This window comes from Manis javanica, chromosome 12 (assembly GCF_040802235.1).
Source record: "Manis javanica isolate MJ-LG chromosome 12, MJ_LKY, whole genome shotgun sequence".
Lineage (NCBI taxonomy): Eukaryota > Metazoa > Chordata > Mammalia > Pholidota > Manidae > Manis > Manis javanica.
The window spans coordinates 25,894,067-25,919,430 of NC_133167.1; the positions used below are offsets into that span (position 1 = coordinate 25,894,067).

The 25,364-nt window shown below is 40.2% G+C and overlaps 1 protein-coding gene across 5 annotated transcripts in view; it reads left to right on the forward strand.

Annotated features, from left to right (window-relative positions):
- Positions 1-25,364, forward strand: part of PLEKHM3 (pleckstrin homology domain containing M3) — a 176,574-nt gene that overhangs the window by 53,375 nt on the left and 97,835 nt on the right. For all 5 annotated transcript variants that reach the window (XM_036994995.2, XM_073218216.1, XM_073218218.1 and 2 more), the window contains exon 4: positions 22,959-23,104. In XM_036994995.2, the coding sequence (XP_036850890.2) occupies positions 22,959-23,104 (146 nt within the window). The remainder of the gene's footprint in view (positions 1-22,958; positions 23,105-25,364) is intronic.

A 25,364-nucleotide genomic window follows, 5' to 3' on the forward strand; every position in this document is an offset into this window, starting at 1 on the left:
GGTTTCCTGCCTCAAGTAGGAATACCTCATCTCCTGTAGGGGGCAGAGTCTCAAAAGAAAAAGGCAAAAATTTGATAAGCAAACCTCTGAATGTTTTTTAAATTACTTGGGAGGCTGTTCATTATATCAAAGATTATTACAGCAGATGGAACTTTAAAAATTAATCTGTTTCTCACAAGCACAGTTAATCTAAACCAGCTGTTTATTCATTTAGTATTTGTGCTGCCTAACTTTTCATCCTTGTAAAAACACTAATTGAGTGTAAAAGCTGGTTGCATAGCATGTTTATCTTACAAAATATCAAAAAATCAAGTATTTTCAGTAGAACCTTGGCTTCATCTGTTATTTTAAGGAGAAGCTAATTCACAGTATTTCATGACTTTAGTGAGCCTATTTAGCCTATGAGTTTTTATGTCCACTTAGTCCATCCCCCTTTAAGTATTTTTGACAAACTTCAAAAGTGGAAGATTGCACTGAGTAGCTCTTTATTATGATGTCACTCAGTTGCTGCTCAGAGGAGCCACAAATATTGGTTTTAAATCTACAGAATAGTGCAGTTGGCCTTTTTTCACCAAATTCTTTCTGTAGGTGAACAATTTTCTATATCCTTCCTTGAAACTTAAAGAGGAGCCCCTGCAAAGAAAGTGGACCATGACCATACCCAAATGCCTGAGGTTATGGTTTTGAAAATACATGCTTATGCATAACTGTGTATTTCTTAACATGTGCTTGAACTTTTTATAGTTGTATTTGATTATGTGTTGTTTGTTCCACGACTTCCTCCCCAGGTCCATGACTGCCCCAGGCTGGGAGGTCCCAGCCACAGTGGTCTTCTTGATATTCTGAAACCTACCTTGGTCATTCCTGTCTCCAGGTCCTTTGCACTTGCTGTTCCTTCTTCTTGTAAACATGCCTTTGAAAATTAACCTGTTCATTCGAGCATTTATTGTGGCTGGGTTTCTGACCATGTACCAAAAACTCAGAGGCACCTGGATGAATCAGTGCTGCAAGAAAGCAGACATGGGCCCTGCCCTCAGGGACCTTACAGTCAGGCCACTAGGGAAGACGGACATTAATCACATCACATTGTGAATGCCAAATGGCAGCTGTGACAAGAGCTAACAAGGGAGGCCCACACATCAGATTAGAGAACTGTCAGAGGTGGTGCCAAGTAGAACTATATGAAATTGCAGATACTCAGTCATTTGGGGCCTACAAAAGGCAGTTTGATAAGGCTGATTTTAATGTTCAATCCTGACGCCACAGAAGGTTCCTGAGCAGAGGAGCACATGATGAAAATGGTATTTAAGAACAATTAATTTGGTGGCGCTTTACTGCAGCTTTTCAGAAACACTTCTGTAGCAGAAAATGAGGTCCAGTTCTTTAGTGAAACTATTGGTTGGCATTCTAAATTAGATTTGGCAGTGGGATATCTGTGATATTAAAATATTAAGGCTAAAACAAATGATTTGCAGCTTATTAAAATATTTATGAAATGTGTACCTGTAAGTGGCTCTAAATTAGGTTGTTCACAAAATGCTGTGTAAATTAGATTATAAGGCAGCAACCCTGTTTTCTTCAGGAGTTAGACATGTGCATACCTACTTCCCCTTAATGGATAGATATATGGTTTTCTTGGCACTAGTAAACACAGATATTTTTCCTATAACTTCCCAGCAATCAAGAAGCCCACCAATTGAGTACTTTAATAAAAGGGCCCAGTGTGGTGTTTATAGGCGTGATAAGAGATGCAAAGCTCACCTTTTAAATTGTTCCTTGTGTTACTGCTTTGAAATCTGGAGGTAAAATTGGATGGCCCACTGTGGAACAATGTTCTAGATTCTGAACTGAAGTTGAAAATGTTAACAGAAGAGATAGCAAGAAAAGCAAGAAAAACAGTGAGCCTAGGGGAGCCCCTCAACCATTTTCACACTGTCAGTTTTTATGGCTTTCCTCCTTTGCCTGCTCTTTAACCCCTTGGGACTGCTGTTACATATCTCCGGTATTAGGAGCTTTTTGCTTTCCTTTTCCACCCCAGCCCTTCGAAGGGGTAAACCCAAAGGCCGCGGGGGGGGGGGGGGGGGGGGGTGTCTGTGAATTCTTCAGCCATTTAGTGCAAATTCCTGTAATTACCAGCATTGTGTCCTCTCTGAATGGCACACAATACAGCAGAAGCCATTCCTAATTGAGACCTTACAGGAGGTACAAATCCTCTCTTTGTTCAGGCTGACAAATTAGTGCCCGAAAGTGGCAGGGTCCGAGTGGGAATCAAAGGCAAGAAACACAAAGATGGAACTTAAGGCTACAGTAATAACCCTCTCTTGTCCTGAAGGGAAAAAGGGAATGACCAATGAAAAATGAAGTTTTTTTGTTATAAATTCCCTAGACATGACAGCACCTCGGGGCTGCTCTATTTATTTAGCGAAAGTGATTAAATAGTAATACAACAGGGCTGCCTATTGTCTCCCCTGGGGCCCCCACCTTACAGACCCCTGCTGCCTTGGCTAATTGATTGACAATGAACCTTTGATAAAGAACTATGTTGTTAGGACCTGAGATGGGTGGGGGGCATTTCCCCGGCTCTCTTTGTGTGTCTGAGTGCGAGCGAGCGTGCCTGTGTGCCTGTGTGTGTGTGATTTCATTTTTGTTTGAGTTGCACTCCAGTTTTTCTTTACCCCCCACCCTTCTTTCCTTTCTTTGCCCTTACTTTTTTCCCCCCACAGCTTTTCAGGGGTTGCTCCCAGATGACATTCACAAACAGGTAGTGAGGAATTAGAATTGCAGTGCAGGCTTCTGACAAGTTTATCTTTGGCAGAAACTTCCTCTCCCCTTGCTCCATTTAAGACAGAAGGGCAACGTGAGAAGAGAAAAAGGGAAGGGGGTGCTGATTATTGGCGCTTAAAGGTCAGAAAAGTGTTTTCTTTAGTTTCTCATTTGTGGGAACGACTGACTGAAACTAATCTTCAAACTAAGATTTCCTCTTAAATTACTTACTCAATTTAAAAAAAATCTGTGCACTAATAACACACTTTGGGGTCAGAGGGAGTTGTAGATAAAGAAATAAAAATTTGAATTATTTAGACTCCCTTCAGTTCCTGGGAAGCCGGGATTGATTACTTGAGGATAGACTCTGGGTGCATGTGGTGTAACCTAGTCCCCCAAGGATGCTGTAAGTGGTGGGAAGATGACCACAGGCCTCCAGGCGGATAATTAATAGTCCCTGGTTATATATGCTCAGCTAGTTAAGCTGAAGCTAAATCCCTAATTTAACTCTGTTACAGCTGCAAAAACAAATCATTTCAGGCCCCCATGAAAGCAAAATAATATTAAACAAACAGTATCGACCTTGTTAATACCACATGGCATTTCATGTGATAAATGAAGGCGTCTTTCTGGCAAAGGCCTGTTTTATGACATCGTTTAGACATAAAGGCTACCTTTACCCTGGTAATACAAGCATCCATGATAGAAAATATGGGGTGGTTAATTATTCATTAAATAGCTGCCAGTCTGGAAGTGAGCAATATTTCTGGGTTGAACATAGTTACTTATTGGCCTCAGAGTAAATCATGCAGAGTAGCAAGTAAAAAGAGAAATTGAATTTGGGAGCTGATTGTATATGAGAGTCTAGGTAAAGAAAGAGCTGTAGGTTTTTAAGTACCAAGAAGGGAAGTTGTATATTATGCTCTTGGGGAAAAAAATTCTAGCATAGCCAAAATCTGTTTTGATTTCCATGTGAAAAATTAGGGGCTCCTCTAGTAGCCAAGGTATCAAATCTCCTAAGGAAATGGGAGACAGAAATAAAAAGAAACTGTCCTTGATATCTCCAATTCCTATCTTTACTACTATTTTCAAATTTGCCTCTCACTTGCTAGGAATGGTAATAAGGTGAAGATTTATTTGAATTAAGGCATAGGCAGGTGGCCAAGTGGAGGAGAAAAAGATGATGAAAAACTTAGATAAGTGCCCCCCTCAAACATGTGAACAGTTTGGATAAATGAAAATTGTTTAGTCCATTTTTGTCTTCTCACCTTGTATTGTCTAAGTCATTTTGTTTTTTAGTGCATTAGATTGTTGTTTCCGGGAAGTGAAATCTCTAGTTTGTGTGTATGTGCATCCTGAAAGGTTGAGTTTTATTTCTCCAACCTTGAATATGACCATGGAGGTGTTGCCGATAGTAAATTTTTCAAGTGGAGTTTTGGTGGTGGGTTCATTTCAACAAGCATTTATTAAACCTCTTGTTTGCCACCCTCATGCTCTGCCTGCCAGGCAACCTCGGGATATGCAAATAGGAGTGATGTGCAGGCTGTGCTCTTCAAAGATTTATAGAATCCCCTCCAGGAGGGTCTGGAGGCTTGAAGGGGGTCAGTAGGAGAATGGGCCTGGGGATAAGGGGTTAAGCATCATGTCCACTGACTTGGAGACTAATACATTCTGTCTCTGCTATGACAGAGAGTCCCTGTAATAGAGAATTTGAAAGCTAAAGAGCTAAAGTGGTGTCTCTCTCCTACTTCCCCATTTTAAACTTCACCCTTTTATTTCCTGCAGAATTAAACTCAGAGAAAATCTCCTTGGCTTTTACCATCCATCTCTCAAAGATAAAACTAGAATTTCTGCTGTGTACTCATTATGTAGGAGGTGCTATGGGAGATATATGCAAAGCATAGATACAGGACTTTATAGTCTAGTAGGGGATGCACAGTGAAAACAAGGGATTACTAGACAGGTCAGGTCCATGATATATAGCACTTAGTGTTCAGAAACATTGGCAAAACTCTGAAGTTAGAGAGACTTAGGTTATCAGAGAGTATAATTATGTCATTTTTGTGAATGATTGACAGTTTTACCCAAAGATTGTTGACTAATGGATCCCTTTTAGCCTAGAAGGTTGTTAGTAAAGACACATGATAATAAGAAGCAGCCTAATTTAGTAATTAAGATCAAGAACTCTGCAATCAGACTGGCTGGGCTTCCAGATCTGCTACTCACTAGCTGTGTGATACTGGGTAAATTACTTAACATCTCTGTATCTCCATTTTTGAATCTCAAATGTAAGAAAATAATCACATCTATCTCATAAGTTTGTAGTGAGAATAAAATGAGTTAAAAGGGCTTGGCACAATGCCTGGCAAATAGTATGTGGTAGATAAGGATTAGCTATTTTTGTTACTTGCCCACATAAGATAATAATTATCTGGGTAAAGGTATCATAGGCATACTTACAAATTTGCAGCTCTCACAAAAGTAGGTTGGACAGCTTATGTTTCTGAAGCATAATCTAGAGGAATGGACTAAATAGGAGGGGATTGAGTAGGATAAACAGATAGTCCTATACTTATGTTCAGAAAATTAACTGCAAAGATAGATGGAAGAGGACACTTGATGCAATAGCAGCTTATGTGGATACACAAGTGAGGCAACAGGGAGGCCATAATCCATGCTGCTGCGGCTACATCAAAAGCAGTCACAGAACAGGTCCAGAAACAAGTGCTTGTACCCTCATTGTGCTCTGCCCTGGCCAAACCACATCAGAAATTTCAGTTATGGATGCTGCTCTTGAAGAATAAATAACCACATCTATTAACATGTGAAAGGATAGCAAAGGGACTAAAAGGCATGCCATTCAGATTTAACCCAGAATAGGGAGGACACAAGTGTTGCCTTCACATGCTTGAAGGCTGCCACTTAGGAGAGAAATAGGCCTTCTCTGTGTAATTTTACTGGACCAAGGTAACAGATATGTGCAGAATAGAATGGATTTCCCATATTTAAGAAGATCTGATGGCCATGGGTGAAAACAAATAGCGTGGCAAGAGCCCTGGCCGGTGAGCCTGGAAGACATGGGATTTTGACCTCAAGGGAAGTTACTTAACTTGTCTGAGTTACCTACAAAATGAAGAGATTTATTAATTCAGCTCTTCTGCAAATGTTTATTGAAACCCTACTGTGTTCTAAGCACTATGCCTGATGCATGAAGAATAAGACAACCTCATTGTATTCTCACAGAATTAAAAATTGGAAGCCAGACAAATAAGTAATTATAGCACACAGGTGAACTCAAAGGTCTGTGAATTTCCTCCCAACACCTCCGTCTGTCTGGGTTATTTTAGAGGGAACAGCCGTGCTCTATATGGCCCTTTTATCTCTCATTCTGTGATTCTTTGAATGTCTATAGAAGATTAGAGAAAATTAGATTAATGTGGTCCTCCATTTAAACCTCATTTAATAAGTAATACCTTTTTCCTTTGGGGAAGAGATTTTTTAAACTAGTAGAAATATCACTTGACTAAGAAGACAGGAGATGGGAATCTTTTTCCTGGCTCTGATACCTATCACTGGATAAATTACTTTGCTTTTCACCCTTTTTTGTGTCAAAATTTCTAGGTACAGGAAACCATTAAAAAATATATATGTGTATTAAGAAAATGAATACATACTGAAATAGTAATATGAGTCTATGGAAGAAGAAGAATGTTATATAATTTGGGTTTTGAACTATCTCACATCCTAAAATTCAGAGAGATTTGATCACTTTATATAAGTAGGCCGTTTGATTTTATAGGATATAAATTTGCTTTTTGATTTATTCCTGGTATCTCATCATAGAAGTCACATGTTGGTCTTTGATATGTTTCAGAAGAATAAAATCATTTTGAATTTCAGAAGATACGGATCTTTTGATAGACCTTCCTGAACTTCATAGACCATAGCTGTGCTCTCTCTCTCTCTTTTTTTAAAGCTGTTCATTTCTCCTGGTCTTTGTTGCTATACTTTGGTCTGGAAAGTTCTTGTCCCTTTTTGTAGCTTCCTTTATGGTTAACATTGTTCTCACATGTGTTCATTTTCAGCTAAACTTCTAAAATAAATGTTAATGTGCTATTAGAGCATATGTTGAGTTAAAAGTTTCTGTTTACTTACCTGTCACTGGGGCAGCAAGTGATTGAGGTGTGGTTTTAGGATAGACTGGGGTATCCTACCTGGGTAGGTCAATATTCTCCTAAATTTCTAGCTAAATTCCTTTAAAGGAAAAGCTTTTCATGGATTCCTCTAAGAGGAAGAGTTACTTGAGAAGCTTTCTGAAATCCATTATACTGCCTAAAAGCAAAACATACTAAGGTGAAAAACCTGCTATTTAAAAATACATCTCTAAATAAAGAAATCTTGTAAGATAGTAATACCAATTTATTCCTTACACTAACATTTTCATCCAGTCATTCATTCATTCAACAAACACAAGCCACATACAGTCCCAGAAATTGAGGTGTGAGGTAAATGAATGAAAAGTTCATTTTAGCAGTAGAAAATATGACTGGATGCAGGTCTTTATACCTTGAAATGTGTTAACACAGAAAATATTTTAATTGAATCACATTAATAAAAAACAAAGCATGAAACTCTTTTACATGTTTCAGATGGGAAATAGAGCAGCTCTGCAAACCTGTGAATGAGCCCTGAGATCAGGGGTGATAGGCAATGTTCTGGGTATAGTTTTATATTATGCTTTATTGAAGACTTCTGGGTCTGAAAAATCCTTTACACCCTTAAAGACTTCTTTCCAAGTCTTCCTTGACTACCCTAACCCCACCCTACCCTAATCCTCCAGGCAGAATTGAGCACTCCTGCATGACCCCATGCCCCCTTCACTCTACTGTCCGTGGGTCTATGTTTTGAGTCAGGTTTTTTTGAGGACAGGACTCCAGCACTCTCGGTGTGGTTGGATTACTATTTGCATCAGAATCATGAGGGTGATGTGGCGCACAATGGCTGGACCCTTCTCTACACCTTTTGAAGCCAGATCTCTTGGATCTAGTCTAGAGATTGTAACTAACTTTCCAGTTGGCTTGCATGCATGCAAAGTTTGAGAAAGTACCAGCCTAGACCATAGGAGTTCTTAGTGAATTAATCAAGTCATACTTCAATTTTCTCTAGGTTATATAAGCACATTTCCTTTAACTTTTTCTTCTACATATGTCTAACATTTTAATTATCGATATATTAATCTGCTGACAATTCCCAGGTTTCCGTGTCTTCCTTACATTCTAGAAACTACAATGACGTTCCAGTAGGGTTTTACTCAGTGAAGATGCAAATGAAGAAAGAGATTAGTTCAAGTCCTTACCCACATTCTGGTTTTCTTTTTAATACATCCTAATGTTATGTGTATCTTTGTTTTATACCTGATAAGCATATTTAGTATTTCAATACTGAGATAGCCTTTACTTCCCCCCGTTTCTTTGCTACCATCTGGGTCATCTTTCACCTAGACACTACAGTGACCTCCTAACCTGTCTTCATGCTGCCATTATAACCTTTCCCAAATCTTGTCTTAACCACAGTGAATGTGGTCTTATTAAAATTCAGATTGACCCTGGTAGACCTCTCCTTACAGTCCCTCAGTGGCTTCCCATTTCTTTTGGCATGAAGACTAGCATTCTTGCAAGGACCCTGCATGATTTGGCTCCTGCCCACCTCCTCACCTTCAACTCTTGCCTTCTTTCACTTTCTCCCACACACTGAATTCCAGCCACACTGACTTCACTTTTTTCCTCAAATGCACCACTTACTTCCTACCTCCCTAGGGGATTCGCATGTGCAGTTGCCTCTCCATAAAATATTGCCACCATCTCCACTACTCCAAACTCATTCTTCAGGTTATTAATTTTTCAGTAACACCTTCTCCAACCAAACCCTCAGACTGATTTAGGATCTATTTATTTCCCTCCTCTCTAATGCTGATTAGTACCTCTGGTACTTGTCATCATTTGTGTAATTGTTTATTTAATCTCCACCTCCTCCACTTGACTGCAAATGCTCTAATGGCAAGGGCTGTGTTATCTTGTTCATCAGTCTCCCTAGTTCTACATCTGGCCCACAGTAGGTACACACTAAATAATTCTCATCATCCTGTTTTGAACCCTCCCTCCCCATTCCCACCATTGGGTTTCCTGCTTTCACCATCTTTCCCAGAGATCCTAGGTTAGAATTATCTACAGATATAATTAACATGGTCTCTACTATTATGTGGGTTGTTTAAAAATATTAATAAATAACAGACCCAAAACTTACCCTTTTGGAAAGCCAGTTATGATGTGGATGATATCTAGGGACTTAAAAAAATTTTAGGGGGAAGGACTATGTAAACTTGTAGAGCCTTTATTATATTGATATGTGGGATATGTATGCAGTGTTTCCATACTTACTTGACCCTCTTTTTGCAAGACTAGGCTTCCCCAAGTGCAGGGTGCAAACCCTTGTTCCGGGCACTGCACCATCAGAATTTCTCTCATTTATGCATATTCTCTTTAAATCCCAGTTGGTGTACTGCAGTTCCATTGTGGCACTAATTACTCACAGATTGCACAGGCCCCCTGAGTTAAAGCTTGATCCTCTATAGGACTGCACCACTGCAGATGCCAGCCACAAGTTTAGGAGGTCCTCAGTCCACCTGCCATCTGTCTAATTAACTGCAAATATGTGAGTTCCCACAACACCCTCAGGTTGATAATTTGCTGGAACAACTCGCAACTCAAAAAAGTTCTGTATTCACAGTCACACTTTTATTGGAGAAGATACAAATCAGGAACAGCCAAATGAAGAGACTTAGATGGCAAGGTCTGGGAGGGCTCCAGATTTAGAGCTTCCGTGCCCCTCCCTCAAGGAATCAGCCTGGTGGCCTCCCAGCACGTCAGTGTGTTCATCAGCCAGGAAGTTCCAGAGTTTCAGTGTCCAGAGTTTTTCCTGGGGTCTCATTGATTGAATCATTGACCTCATGATTGATCTCAATCTCCAGCCCCCCATTCTCTCTTCAGAGGTCAGGCTGGCTCAGAGGCTCAACTTCTAAACATGTGGTCAGTCCTTCTGGTGACCAGCCCCTACACTAAAGCTATTTAGAGGCCAACCGTGAGTCACCTCATGAGCAAAACTCAGGTGTGATCCAAGGGGCACATGAACCATAAAGACCGCGTCACTCAGGAAATTCCATGGGTTTTAAAAGCTCCTTGCTAGGAATCAGGGAGAATGACTAGACAATTCTTTATTACACAATAGCATGGGACATTACATGGGCCATTTCCATAGCAAAAATGAAACCTGGATGAAAGGAGGCTAAGGGATGTATGTGGTTGCCCCTCAGAGAATGAGGAAGCCTCAGCCTACTCACCCTGTTTTCCTCATTTCCAATCAGCTACTGGTATGTGCCTTCCAGGACCGACTCACCCACCTAAGGATGTGAGCTTTCTGGTTTTATATTCCTGGAACTAAGCAGCTCCAGAAGCAGTCAAAACATTGGCTGGCTCAGGGCTGCCCAGTGTGAGTACAGCCCTCTCAGAGCGCCAGCTCAGGGCAGTTGGAGTAATGTGCACCTCCACTGGCTTTGTGATTCACAGTCTCTTAACACTCTCAAATCTTGACTTAAAATAAAATGGAGAGCTTTTCCGTTTTCAGTGGGTATAATAAAGGTGACCAACAAAATTAATTTTATTTAGTAGCTGTTCTTTATTTATTAACTGAAAATAATTTAGTATGTGCTATACACCACTTCTAGAAGGGAGCTAGGATTCCAACACCAAAGACATGCAAGCTTGTATCAACTTAGAAAAGATTGAAAATCTTTATCAATAAAGATGTTTTTCTTAGCCCCCAGACTTTTAGAGACCAGACAAAGTAACAGACATGATTTGGTGGTTGGGAAGCATCAAGTCTCAGTGGATAAGTAATAAATTAGGAGCACAGGAGCTCAGTCTTCTGCCTATAGCCTGCCCTGCCATGGATTTATTATACAGCCTCCAGCCAGCCTTTTCACAGTCTTGTGGGTCAGCACCTTCAACACTATTATTTGAGGGAAGATTGAACTGCCTTGATTATGTACAATTCAAATATTATAAAATACCAGCTGAACCACAGTAGCAGATCTTAATTAATACTGTACATCACTGCATTTTTAACCCCCAGAAAAAAAAATATGGAAGAGGTTCCCCAAGTGATTCTTGGATGAAGAGAGAAGTCTTATCGTGGGCTAATAATGAATGGAAAATTTTTAGGAAAATGGTATTTCTCACCCAGTGTTAAATTGAACAATTTTAACTGAGTAAAAGGCAACCCCTTGAGCCCAGCTTTCCTGTATCGTCTTCGTCTCGGTGCTCTTCACCCGCCGACATGCATGTGCTGGCTGCCTGACTGTCTCCCCTCTTCCTTATCAATCCCATTAGTAGATGCTATATGTCTGAGCCATCATCCTTACAGCGGTTTTACAGGGTTGTTGAATCATACCTCTTAATTCTGCTCTCAGGGTCAGGAAGATGGAGATAAAAATATTGCATGTGTTGCTTATAGATCACATTTATTATTATTTAATGGACTCTTTAAATTAGAGAGACTTACTCACGTGGTCACAGTTGGAGTCCCAAGGGCCATACCCTCTGGCCACAACAGACAGAAAAACTGCTACCTGGGGGCCAAGATGAGCGTGCCAGGATCCTTCTCAACTTACCAGTCAGGTACCTCATTTCTCCCTCTGTATGGAGGGCTGGATAAGTGACAGGGAGAGAAGCTGGGACCATTACTCTAAGGAATGCCTTTCAAATGGCAACATGAGGACCAGGGAGATGGAGTTTCCCACTTGCATGTTTTTTGGGTCTTGCCTATCCTGATGCAGGCAGCCTAACTCCAAATATTAAACATAGTTAGAAGATTAGCCTTAGAGGTGGTCACAAACCTGTGTTTTTAGAGGACTGAAAATCCTGGAGGCATAAGGAAAATCCAAAGAAGGCATAAGGAAAAAGAGCACAGGAAGAAAGTAGACCAAGACAGTTCTAAATCTTCTAAAACATAAAGAATTTGGGGTGAAAATGAAGAAATCCAAGCATGGATTTAAAGCTGATGAAAGGGATCTTTTTCACTTTGAGACTGTTCCTAATACTGCTCAGATCCACTCTCATGACTTTAATTTTATCAAATTGTTGTCATTACTAAAATAGCTCAAGTAGAAATTACTCTAAGAGATGCTGTCAGGGTGTTTTCAGAGGTTTTAGCAAAGAAGAGGAGAAGCTGTATTTTAAAGATACTGTAAAGTTCAAAGAAATGAGAATCTCACGAAATGTAAGGAAAGTGGAGCCGGCATTAAAAATGGGCACAGAAAACAGAAGTCAGAGGGGACCCTGGCAGGATAGGGCCCATGAGAGACTACAGACAGGATGGACTGATGTATGTAGGGACTGCTGTCTGCAAGCTGGGAGGAAACAGGAGTTCCAGAAACAGAGTAAAGAAAGACAGCTTGCTTCTCAGGTAAGCCAAAAAACATAACCTCAACTTCTAAGCCAATAAAGGGCTATTGGCCTTTCAAAGCTATCAGAGACGTAACAGGAATCACAAAAAGAGTTAGTGGTAGTTTAATATAATGTTAAATTCCAGGGAAAAATCACTGTAGAAAGAACATAATTGGGGGACACAATGGATTCTCTAGGAGGAGAAAGGGTTCAGAGCAGGGCTTGGATTAGGGTAAGGGAAGTGAGGTGCTTGCTTTGGACATAAAATTTAAGGGGATTCCCTCCAAAAACCCTCAGTTATTGGTAATATTTTAATTTAATACTATTTAAAAATCAGAATTACTGTGAAAAATTCAAAATAAACAAAATATAAAATTTTAAATAGAGATACTATCAGTATGTCTGATTTTTCCTCTAGCCTCAGGCTCTGATATGGCTAGGCACAGATTCAGAGGCACTTTTCAGAAAGACAGTTTATTTAATAAGATATCTTACCCAAAAACTTTCAGTGTCTAAGTTCCAAATAGCCTGCCCAGTGTTTGCCTTGTTACAAGGATGGTGAGGCTGACTTCCCTTCCCTGCCTGGAATTGCAGGGGTGCCACAGGGGGAATCCTGGTCCTCCCATGTATGAGATTTAACTGATAGAGGTAAACTGTGACAGAGGAGCATTATTCCCACCAGCAGCAGCTTCACATCTAAAATGATCAGGTTAGCTTAGCTCTTTCCATTTCTGCAGTTATTTTTCAAGTTAGAGTTATTGGTAGGCAAGTATTTTCACAAGAAGGATTTGTGAAGAAAAAGCCCCGAGCTCGGAGCAGATGTTACTAGCTAGCAGTCTAGCTGAGGGGGGTGCAGTGTGGACAAGATTGCTCTTTGATGGCACCTCTTTAACCCAACAGCATGAGTCGTTCTCTTTAGATAGGTAAGTAGAGCTGGTGAACAGCTTTTCCTCCTTCCCGTAATAGACAGTGTATCTGTCATGTGCAGAGAAAGATTAAGTAGGGTCAGTACCCAGATTTTCTGTCTTGCCCCCTTGTCTTTGTACTGTCACAGGGTTTTTCAACAGTGGCATGATTGACATTTTTGGGCCGGATAATTCTTGGTTGTGGGGGCTGCCCTGTGCCTTGAGGGATGTTTAGCAACAGTCCTGGCCTCTATCCACTAGATGCCAGTAGCTACTCTCACTCACCATTTTGTGACAACTGAAAATGTCTCCAGACATTGTAAATGTCCTTTGTTGGGACAAAACTCTTCTGGTTTAGAACCACTGTGCTCTCAAGAAACAAGCCTACCAACTATGTTTTCTCTTTCTCACTCAGCTTTCCTCACTTCTTTTAAAGGTAGAGTGTCCTCTACTGAAATGCATACTGATTATTTCATACTGTCTAATGGTTTATATGAGACCTCAGCATCTTAATGGGTAGATTTAAAAGCAGTAGGTTATAGAAAGAAAACCCTCACCAACTATCATTTAGTATCAAATATATTAGATAGTTTCAGCTGCAAGTAACAGAAAATCAGATTCAAATTTATTTGTACAATAAAGGGGAATTATTCTCAATCAGCTAAGCTTTAAAAATCAGTAGATCTGATAGCTCAAAATTTTTTAGCTCTGTTTTTTGGACTTAATACCCTAAACAGACAGGATTTTTTTCCCCTAAAACCTGCCCCTTCTGACTGGTAGGCTTCTCATATTATGGTCACAGACTCTCAAAACGTCATGGGCATCTATGATCCCCTTCCCGTGTTTTCCACATTAGTCAGCTCCCAAAACATTTACAGTTTATCTCTGTAGTATCTCCTTCTCTTTCCTCTGTTCAGGCCTGGACAGGTACAATAATGTACAAACTTGTTCTCTCCCATTCCAGTTTTTTCTTGCAAATTAACCTTTCCAAAGCTTAGATTGTTGTTATGCTGCAAACCAACCTAGATGTTCCTGTATCTTACTGATTAGCAAGACTTCTGACTCTAAGCATTCAGAATTCTTAAGTTCTAGCATCAGTTTATGGTTCTAAACTCTTTTCCCAACACACTTCTAGTCACAGTGAGCTTCAGACAACTAGAATATTCCAGATTTTCCAAACATGCCCCCATTTTTTTGGACTTGAGCCTTCCTTTCCAAAACCTCTTTTCTTTTTCAAGGCCTAGCTCAAAGGCCCCATGTCTGCACAGCCTTCCTCCATCTCCACAATTGGAGTGATTGCTTCCTCCTTTGCTCATCTCTTGGTGTCTTCTGCTTTCCACTTTAGATTTGTATTCTTGCCCCCCTCACCCTTCATATTCAGAGGTGATGCTAATGCTTTGAGGTCCTAAGCTGAATTCATTGATTAGCTAAATTATGTTCTTTCATATAATTGATTCATATTTTCTGTGCTGGTTATGCTGTCATACACAAGAAGACAATTTTTGAATATCTTGTGCAAGGAGATAGTGACATGGAAATTCCCCTACATAGTTCATTAGTGTTGCTTATCAAATGCCACATCAGCCACTTCTTTAGGCTCTGCCTTTTTTACTAGCTGACAATCATGGACAGAATTACTTCATCACCCTCTGCCTCAGTTTCTTAATCTATAAAATGGAGATAATAACTACCTCATAGAATTGATAAGAGGATTAAATGTGTGTGTGTGTGTGTGTGTGTGTGTAAAGTGCTTATAACAGTGCCTGGCATATAGTAAGCACTATGAAAGTTATTTATTTATTTATTTACATATTTATTATATCCACTTAAAATAGCTTACCATTTTCTTGAAAGCTTTTGGGGAAATAAGCACAGAAGTTAATGAGAAAGTCTAGTCATAGCTATTAAGAGGAAAACAAGTATGACCAAAATACTAAATTTAGACTGACTTAAATATACTAAATGCTAAATTTACAACATTTCATTATTAAAGTTTTCTTATCTTACAGTACCACAAATACTGGTATTGAAGCATTTTATCATAAGTATCTTCCCAATCATGTCTTTTGAAGTGAAAATCTGTGCACAGGTCATTATAATTTTAACTCAAAGTAGCTATTTAGTAGGTAGAAATGCAGTCAGAATGTCTAGAATGGTGCACATATTTACTTACTTGCCATAGCAAAAATCAAGATTTATTGCCTTTCAAGATAAATTTTGAATAAATATTGACTTTAGGCTCTCAATCATTGTTTACCTGAAAGACCAATAAATCTTGACACTTCTCAACCTGAGTTGGAATCTACTTGGTATTAATTCATTTCATACAATTTATAATTTTAGGAACAACATTCCATGAAGATTAAACAAATAGTTAGCAAGACTAAAGAGTCTTTATATTTTCTTTTTTCTTTTCTTCTCCTTCAAAAACTTTATTTTTTCTGTTTGGACTGAGCTTGGACAAGGGCTCTAGGGTGGTTAAAAACTGCCTATTGGCCAGGGTAGGGAGAAGGCCCTGACGCCAGGGGGATGCAGAGGGGCCCTGCAGAGTCCACTGGGCCCACAAGGCTCCTCATTCCGCTTAAGGGCGAGCCTTTCCAAGAGATGCCTTGCCCATCCGGGCCTGTGGCAGTTAGGTGGCTGCCATCTTCTTCCTAAGTTTCACCTCCACATCGAGGAAGTGGTTCTGCAGGAAGCCACAGAGGTGGAGGTCTGCGTGGGCAGAACCCAGGGCCTGCAGATCACAAGGGCCTGGGTCAGTTCTTGTCCAGGGCCGTGGCAGCTTCTGTGGTGTCCAGGCCATCACCCCCCTCCTCTCGGGACGGCTTACGCGTGTCCCGGAAGAAGGTGCAGCCGCCGTGCTGCTTTGCCTCTTCAGGAGAAGCTTGGCGCCTCTGAGCTTCTGGGCCTACTTGCTGAAGAGGTGGCCCATGCTCTCCACAGCCACATCATTGGGGTGGAAAATAGAAGCCCAGAGAAAGGAGGTGTAGGAGGTGCACAAATGCAGGCTAACCAGGCAGTTGATGGTGGCTCCACCTCAGTGGAATAATTTTGATGAATTTGGGAGCTCATGGTTGGTCAGCAGTAAGGAGCTAACCACAGAAAAAAGTATTTGGCCGGTCCCAGAGGTAGGGGACGGCCAAGAAGATGGCCCACGGTGTAGCTGGAAAAGAGGGTGGACAGAAGCTAGAAGAAGGAGCGTCCCTGGGTCTGCTCCATCCAAACACTGTTGAAGCAAGAGATAGATGCATGGGAACGCTGGGCACGCTGCCTGTATTTCAGTCAGCAATAATTACCTGAGGTGATTTTCATTTTAAGTCTTACTTAAATATCATACCTTTGGCACTGTTAATATGGCATACAAATCAAAGCTGACCTACCTATTTAAATATTCATTGCAAAACAAAACAAAAAACTTCACCTAACATTTTATAGAATACTTTAAAATTTTAAACCAATTAGTGTTCATATTGGTTGTTTAAAAGATATTTCTTTAGTTGCCTTAGTCCACCAAGTATAATAAAGTAACACATGATGACATTTCATAGCTGGCCTCTGTCTTGGACAGTTGATGTTTGTTGGTCCCAGTCTCCTGTGTCTGCCTGTCTCTCCAGATACAATGTTTACTGAATACTCACTGTGCCAGGCCCAGTGCTAGTACTTACAGGTATAATATTTGCCATATTGCTGTGTTGAAAGAATTATTTAGTTAGGTACATCCATTTTGTCCAAGAAGAGTAATTTACTTCTGTTATATTCTTAAGGACACAGGTGTCCTAGCAACAGCTACAATCCATTCTACAGTGCTAGCTTAAGTTCTCCTAAATGTGTGCTGGTCACAATAGGAACAGTTTTCTTCCAAGTGTCACGCTTTTTAATGTGTGTCAGCCCTCTGTGCAGCCCAACTTCTTGAGTCAAAGTTTTGGCCAACAATGAGTATCGGTTTCTCTTACATAACCTCTCATTGCTATAAAAGCCATTTATAAAGAAATATAAAATGAAATACACGAGAAAAAAATCTTTTCTCATGAACAGAAATGAATTTCAGTATAGCTCTGGAAATGACCAGTTGGTCCCTTTCAGGATTGAAGTTGAGTATGTGCATTCCCTCCCATCCATAAAGTTTCATTCCCTGGGAAGAGGATTCACTGCCAAAGGACTTAAAGCCTTGTGGAGAAAAAATTTTGAATTATTGCTGTCTAAAGTGAGCTAAATAAGGGACTGCAAGTCATGTGCCGTACTGTTCACATCAGCAACTGTAGGTGGTGGTACACAATTGATTTTTCTTCACTTCCCCTTCTCTTCCTTTGGTTTCATCTGAGTAGATTGTGGATACCTTTTCCTTATAACAGGCAAAATACATACTCAGAGGCATTTGTTTTTATGTTCTCCATCCAAATACTTCATGTCTTAACTGATTTTATGATAAAGTAGTTGTCTCCTACTTTTTGTGGGTTACCATCTTGTCATAAAAATGCAGAGTAATGGGATGTTTGAGACAGGAAAAGTTTTAGATCACTTATTTCTGAGTGTTTTCTCAATGTTCCTACCTCTTTCCATTGCAGGAATGTAGAATTCTGTAGCCTCAGTCCCACCTGTGTTGACTTGAGAACATGTGTGGTCAGTCTCATTGATATCCCAGCTCCTTTCTCCCCTGGAGCGGAGGGTGAGAGTCTTGGGCTCAGGTTTGCTTTGCTTTCACTTCCTTTAATGGGTACCAAGCTACACTGCAAAAATTGCTGCTGTCCTGTGTCCAGAAATCCCTGGTTTAAACACTGTGCCCAGCTTTGTGCTAACCCTAGGGCCATTAAACAGAATTTACGATTGTATACCCAATGTGACGCCTTATTTTAAAAAGTACACATTCAGCACTTAACTGCTTAATGAGTCAGTGGTTTCAGACTGTAAGCTAGGAAGGCTAAGTTCTTTATGACTACCCCCACACCAATTCTTGTAAAATAGCAAGTCATTGAACCCCATTTCTGTTTTCTGTCATTTTGGAAAATTTAGTTTCTAAAGAATATGACCAAAGTCCAGGCCTTCAAGCCACATTTTACAAAGGGCTTACCACAGTTCACTGTCCCATGCCTGACACTGGACAGAAAGGAGGAGGGAGGGACAGCGCAGTCCTCAGTGCCTTCCTCTGGCCATCTTTCTCTACCATGTGTGCCTACAGTAAAAGAGGGCATGAAACTTGCTGGGATTATTTTCTCTGTTTTAACAGAGCAAATGAGAATTTGTTCCCTCACTCTCTTGATGTCTTTCCCTCCCTTTTATAAAGGCACCTTCTCTTCTTTCTCCTTGCCCCTGTTCTTTCTTAGAGCACTCTAACTTCCAAATACTGGATTTGCCATAACCAAATTACATAAAGGGGCTGATGTGGCTGACTGGGCTTTAGAAAACATCATGTGGGTTCTTAGATTCACCTGGATCTAACCACAGCTGTTGTTACTTTTCTCGTAAGCCCGTGAGTTTTCCACCTGCTAACAGATATGTGAAGTTGGTAGCTGTGAAGTGTAGCAAGAAGGCGCTTGTCTCCTTCTCAGACCTCATTCAGCTCCATTAACACCACATTGCAGCCAATTGAACTAACTGGGTGCACTTGTTAGAAGAACGATTGTGCCTTTGTGGAGAATTATGCCAAAATTTCTGCTTCAAACCCCAGCAACAGATTCTTTTGGGTGTCTTAAGTAAAAGGCCATTTGGGAAATGGACTGTACGTGCTGCAAATAGGATTTCAGTTGGTTAAATGGTGACATTTGTTTTCAAAAGTGTATCAGAGAGGAACCTAAGCCCTGCAGAGCATGTGTTCATTAAAGATTTGAAGTGGGCTGGGAAGCAATAAAAAAAGGCCAGTGAGTTCTCTTGTGAGATAGTTTTTTATTCCTATGAATTGAATCACACTGAAAAGTTTCAAAAAGAGACTGGAAAGAATGTATTTGCTTTGATCCAATATATGAAGTGTTCCCTACTACAAATACCCTTTAATTTAGCAGCATTCTTGAAAAGTCTGTTTGAATGTACCTAAAAATATGTAAATAAGCTCTAATTAGTTATTTCAATTAATTATTTTTTGTTTCTGCAGCTCTGTTTTTTTCCCCGTAATGTAGCTTGTCAGGGTTCAGCTTTGGCACCCTTCAAAAAATGTGTTTTTCTAACAGTAGTTATTTAGAAAGTACTTTTTTTCCCTCTTTGGAACCTCACAACGATAAAATGAAATCCCAGATTGTGTATCTTGATGGGGAATCGTTTCAGACATTTTTTAGTCCATGTTTGCTAGTATATCACAGAAGGAAACCTTGCAGTTAATTGAAAGAACGGGTGTTTCCATCTTTACATAAATGGTATGTGTTGTTCTTTAGAAAATGAGTCTGCATCAGACCACTAACTAGCCTCTAAACTTCACTGACCATCCTATGTTCTTTCAATAACAAATACATTGGATTTGGAGATTAAAAGTTTTAATCTTTCTAAATCGAATGAGGTGCTTTTCAGTGAAGACAGTGAATACTCTGGAAAAACACTGGCAAATGAACTCAGGTTTTGGAAGTGCACTCAATTTTTGGAAATTGACTAAGAACCTGAAATGTGTATTTTGGAAGCTTAGAAAGGGAACTATTTGACAAATCATGAGCTTTTCACCAAGGAGTCTGCACACCCTCTGTACTTTAATTGAATAGAAACAGAATTTTAGAGCTTGGAGACACCCATGTCCCTCACCTAGGAATGAGGAGCAACCTTCAGCTTTTACCCACCGTCACTGGTGGCAGTTGGATGGTTGGGTAAATATGCAGTTTCTGAGCTCTACCCTAGACCTACAAAATCAAAATCCTGGGTGAGGAGGGTTGTCTACATTTTCTACAAACATCTACAGGACATTCTGATACCCACTGGATTTGGCAAATCACTGATTTCAGCTAACCTTTATTTTCTGATGAAGACAGCAGGCCTAAAGAGTTTGATGGGTCAAGTTCACAGGGTGCCCCAGGCAAGAACAGGCATCCTAAATCTAGACTAGTGCTTGTCTATACACAAATCCCAAACTATCCTAAGCATGTGGATAGGTTCAAACTTACTTGTGGGTCATCGGGGCTGGTTTTAGCACTGAGAGAAGGAGAGCTTGGTTCTCAATATGACATAAAGGAAAAGACACCCAAGGCCTGGAGGAGAGCTGTTGTGCTGCTGTTTCTCTAAATTAATGTCTGAAGAGACCCTCGCCATGGTCTCCCCAGCCTTTCTCTCTTGTATGAGCCCAGAGACCTGTGCACAGTGGAGAGGATGTTTAGTTTATTTAGTTAGCTCACATCGTTGAAACTCTGGTATATTAGGCTTTGGACCTGTTAGCCTGGTTGATAACACACATTTTTAGGCTGCATGCTTTCTTGAGATGCATATTTGTACATTTTTAATATTGCCAGTGTTTGTCACATCTAGAAAATTATAATGAAGTCATTAAATTTTTTTAACTGATAAACCCAGTAGTACCTACTAACACATATATATTCAGCAAATGTTTCTGATGTTAATTATATCCAAATTTCAAATAACCAAAAAGCTAAAATAACCTGTTTATTTTTGCTGTGTTCTCTGATGAGAAGTTAAACTATAATGATGATCTTGAATTTCTGCAATATCACAATCACTTTCTAAATCAGTAGGAAAGATTGAATTCTCTTCAGTGTTAACTCAATTTGTCTACTGATTTTTGGGAACAGCAATATCTCCATGTCTAGATACTGTTCCACTGACCTTTCATAGTCCATATATGAACACATGTATAATTTATAATCCTTCAAATGGGCAATGTATTTTCACAGGGGTATTAGCAAAACTAAGCTGTTTTGAGAGGCAGGTTACCAAGTTAAAAGGATCAATTCTGGAAAAGTAGGGGAAATTTAAATCTCCATATATGTATGTGGATTTTGTGTGCTAAATAACACTCATTATCAGCCCTTCAACATAAACCATTACTGATTGTCTGCTATATGTAAAGCTGTGTGTTAAGTGCTGAGGATAAGAAATAGATATGAGGAGTTCTGGTATAGTTCTGGCTGGACAAGCACATAAAAAGGCACAAAAATGTGGTCAGTGAGTGCAGCAAATGGCATTCCACATTCATAGCCTAGTGACTGTGTCAGCATCTCCTCTGCCCAAAATGTGTGTTGATTCTTCCTTATATTTCATGCAAATCTCATCCTTCAGCCAATCTGAAAAACAGGAGCTTGTTATGATTTTGTTGCTGCTCTATAGTAAAGAAATAGCTATTCTACCAAAGAACAATATTAAGCTCTTCAATTTAAAAAACAGTAGGCTGTAACTCTCTTCCTGGAGGATGCACTGTGAAACTGCTTGATTACTGATGCCATTTTATTTGTTATGAAAATGAAAGTCGTGTGAATTTTGTGATACTTTCATTTATGGAATTCATGTGAATCAGTTTCTTCTCAGGTTGGCAGTTAAATAAACACGTTTGGAGCTCCTTTAATGGAAGTGGGGTGCAACACTGATCATTGTATTATTATTACTAAGAGTAATTTATTTTACACCCATATCATGAAATAGGCCTAATGAGAGATTCTTTGATCAGTATTGTCTTGATCCCACCAGGAAATGGGCCACTTGAAAGGATTTCTTTTTTTTCACTTTTATTTTTTATTGAAGTATAGTTGACATAATATTGGCTTTAGTTGAACAGCATAGTAATTTAACATTTAAAGGCATTATGGAAGGATTTCTAAAATGAAACCCGCAGAGCATAAATAGAAGAATATTGTTGCTGTTCGTATAATCATGATTACCTGTTCTGGGACTGCCAGGATATTGTCCTTTGGATTGATTGTGACAGAATTTCTACATAGAAGGTTGTTCCTCTTATCTAAAGAAAAAGAATGATTTCTTTGTGTCAGGGCCATGATTATTACTCCCCTGCAGTACCAGAATGGTGTTCACACACTCATGGACTTCCTTGGACATGAGAAAGGCCTTAGCAGTCGCTTGCAGTAAACCACAGGTCTTGAGTAATAGGGAGGCTTTGGCAAAGTGGAGATCAGAGAAGAAAGCACAATGTAAGGAGAAATCATATGCACCAGTGTGTGGAGGGTGGAGTGAGCACACTGCGTTTATTTGGGGAACAGTAAACAGAGTTCTCTGATAGAAATAAAGAGGTTATATTTCCAGTAGAGAGTAGTAGGAGTGGGTAGTTGGAAAGGTGAGATGGGGGGCCAAAGGGCAAATTCCTTTCATTGATTTGTAAGTAAAGGAAGGCTACGTACTAGTTTTAAGGATCATTTTAGAATCAGACAAGCCTGGAGTCTAATCCAAACTCCTCATATTGGCTGGGTGACCTCAGATAAGGTACTTGGCTAAAACCTTAGTTCATTCATCTGAAAAACAGAGCTAATAATATCTTCCTCATAGAGATATTTGTGGTGTGTGCAGGTTAAGTTAGATCCTCTATGAGAAGCCCCCAGCAAAGTGTCTTGTGGAAGTCGGGTTCAGGAGGAGACAGTGAGGAGCTGAGAGTGGGGTTGGAGAGAGAAGGATCTCTGGCAGCTGTATGCAGAAGAGGTGGAATCAGAAGAGACCAGAAACAGGGCCGGCCAGGTGATCGGTCGGGCAGCCTCTCTGGAGGCAAGCAGGTGGGAGCTATCTGGCTAGGAAGAAAGGGACACATCTAGGCATTCTCTGCGGTGTTTTTCTTATTGCAGACTTCTGTTAAACCTGAGGGCTGTGTAACCTTTTTCGGTGGTGTTACAGTGCAGTCACAGGCTCTGTCTTTTACCTTGAACAGGATGCCAGCGGTCCATCGGCCTTTCCAACGGGAAAGCCAAGGTGTGCAATTACAGCGGGTGGTACTACTGCAGTGGCTGCCACGTGGACGACAGCTTTCTCATCCCGGCGCGCATAGTCCACAACTGGGACACTTCAAAATATAAGGTGAATACAAGAACTGGATTCGCTTCATAATAGCAGTTTGGGTGTTCGTATGCTGTCATGGGGATTATAAAGATAATGGTATCAGAATTTGAAGCTAATTTGACTAGGTAACCTCATAAAAGCTCTAGATCCTACTTAACGCTTCATAAATACTTTGCCTTTTAAAGCTGTCTTAACTATGACTTTTATTAATTTCCTCATTTAAAAAGACATATAGCAGCTTTTACTTCTGGGCCTTGATAAGTAACTGTAGTGCTAAAAGAGAATTCTGATGGAGAAAGAGGCCTCACTTCTTATTTTTTATTAGGTCTTATCTCCAATATCACAACACTATAGGAGAACAAAAACAGAACAATGCATGCAAGAGCCTGCTAGTGATCTTTGAAAGAAAGAACTTATGTCATTCAAGATATTTCTTGTAGTAGAGTAGCCTTCCTACTCATGTGAAAGTCAGTCTTCTAGAAATCCATTTGCCTGGAACTAGAACCTGGAGGGAAGCTATGAGGACTTCTGGGTGGGGGCCCACACCAAGGAACAGTGCACTGAGCCACCTTCAGACCTCCATCCGGACCACTGTTCACTAAAAATGGGAGGAAATGAGCAGCACAGCTATATGCTAACAGCTTTGCAAGTAACTGCTAACAGCCAAGGAGGATATCCAAAAAGTACCAATAGCAGACTTGGTAGTTATAAAAACACATTAACAGAGGAGAAGAGGAGGACTGAGCACCGGGACACTCCAACCTAACACAGTAGATGAGAGGAAGCAGCAAAGGAAACCAAGGAATGTTAGCTAAGGGCTCATGCTCTCCCTGCTCCCGCAGTCCTACCACATGGACGGGAACCCTCAGCATCACTACACAGAGTGGCTCAGTAGCCTCCTACCTTTGCTTCCTGCCTTCAAGTCTTGACCCAACAATATTGCAAAAAAGTTCTAATCTCATCTTAGGTTAATTTCATACCTTGCCTTAGTCTCAGTTTCTTTACCTTTAAACTAGAAATGATAATGACAATAGTAGTATCTACTTCCTAAGATTACTGTTTGTTTAAAGACTGATTCATAGAAAGCACCTAGCACAGTGTCTAGCACATCATAAATGCTTAATGAATGCCAGTTTCTGCTATGATCATATATAAGATAAACACAAATCTCATAGCCTGACATGAGACCTTTTGTGATCTCTAGTCCCTGCCAGTCTAGCACCTTCGTCCACTTCCTTACTGTTCCCGTTCCTGTCCTGCTATTTCATGCATCTTGTCTTCCTCTTGTGCTCATTCAGCATGGCAAATCCTGAACCCAGCTCAAACCTCATTTCCTCTCCTAATTCTTTCCTTCTGCTCTACCAGACAGAATTATCATTCTTTCTTCATCTTCTACCTGGCACTCTGAATATAGGCTATAAATATATTTGCTATGTGTGTATTAGATAAAATGTGTTCAGAGGGGAAAGAACACTAGTAGAGTTTGGTTTAGATGGCTTTAATTAATGTGCTGGTACAGGGCTGTGCCAGGTGCAGGGCTTTGACAGCTAAGAGAAGTGCATAGAGAGCAAGTGAGAGAGGCAGTCCCAGCCCCATGATCACTGGGAGTTTAGGCTAGTGGCACCTGCCAACGGAACATGTGCTAATCAAAAGAGCTAAAGAAGAAGAGCTGGCACTGAATGACAAAAATTTAAAAATCAGGCATGGTTTTTGCAGATGTGAGATGGTGGAAGAGATCCAGATCTGTTTGCAGTGAGCTCCGAAGGCCACTGAAACCATCAATTTAGCCATCAGTGATGATTACAATCTTTCTGTGAAACAGAATTTTTGCCATGGTGCTCATTCAAGGGACAAGATTTGATTTTGAGAGGTCAGGTAATTAATTGAAGACATCAGGTACCCTCACTTTATTCATGTGACACATGAGGAAAATATCCTCTGTCAGTCCATTCTTTCCCAGGTGCTCAATGGACCAGATTTTAAAGCAACAGAGCTGGTCTATTTTATCTGAATCACCTGTCACTGGAAGTAACTGTATTTCATTTAGTCCAATATCTGTCTGTCTGTGTTCAGACACCAGGATTTAACTTAATGTTCCTAATTGTGAAGCTCAATTCAGACCTATCAGTTTCCAAGACCAGACAGCGTTCTGCTAGATCTGCATCCTCTCCTTAATAGCAAGTACGTGACTGGCTTGAATATCCATTTAAAAGAGTGAAAAAATGATTTTGCAGAGCAGAATGAAATCTGTCATCTTAAGTGTTTCCTTTTCTGCCCT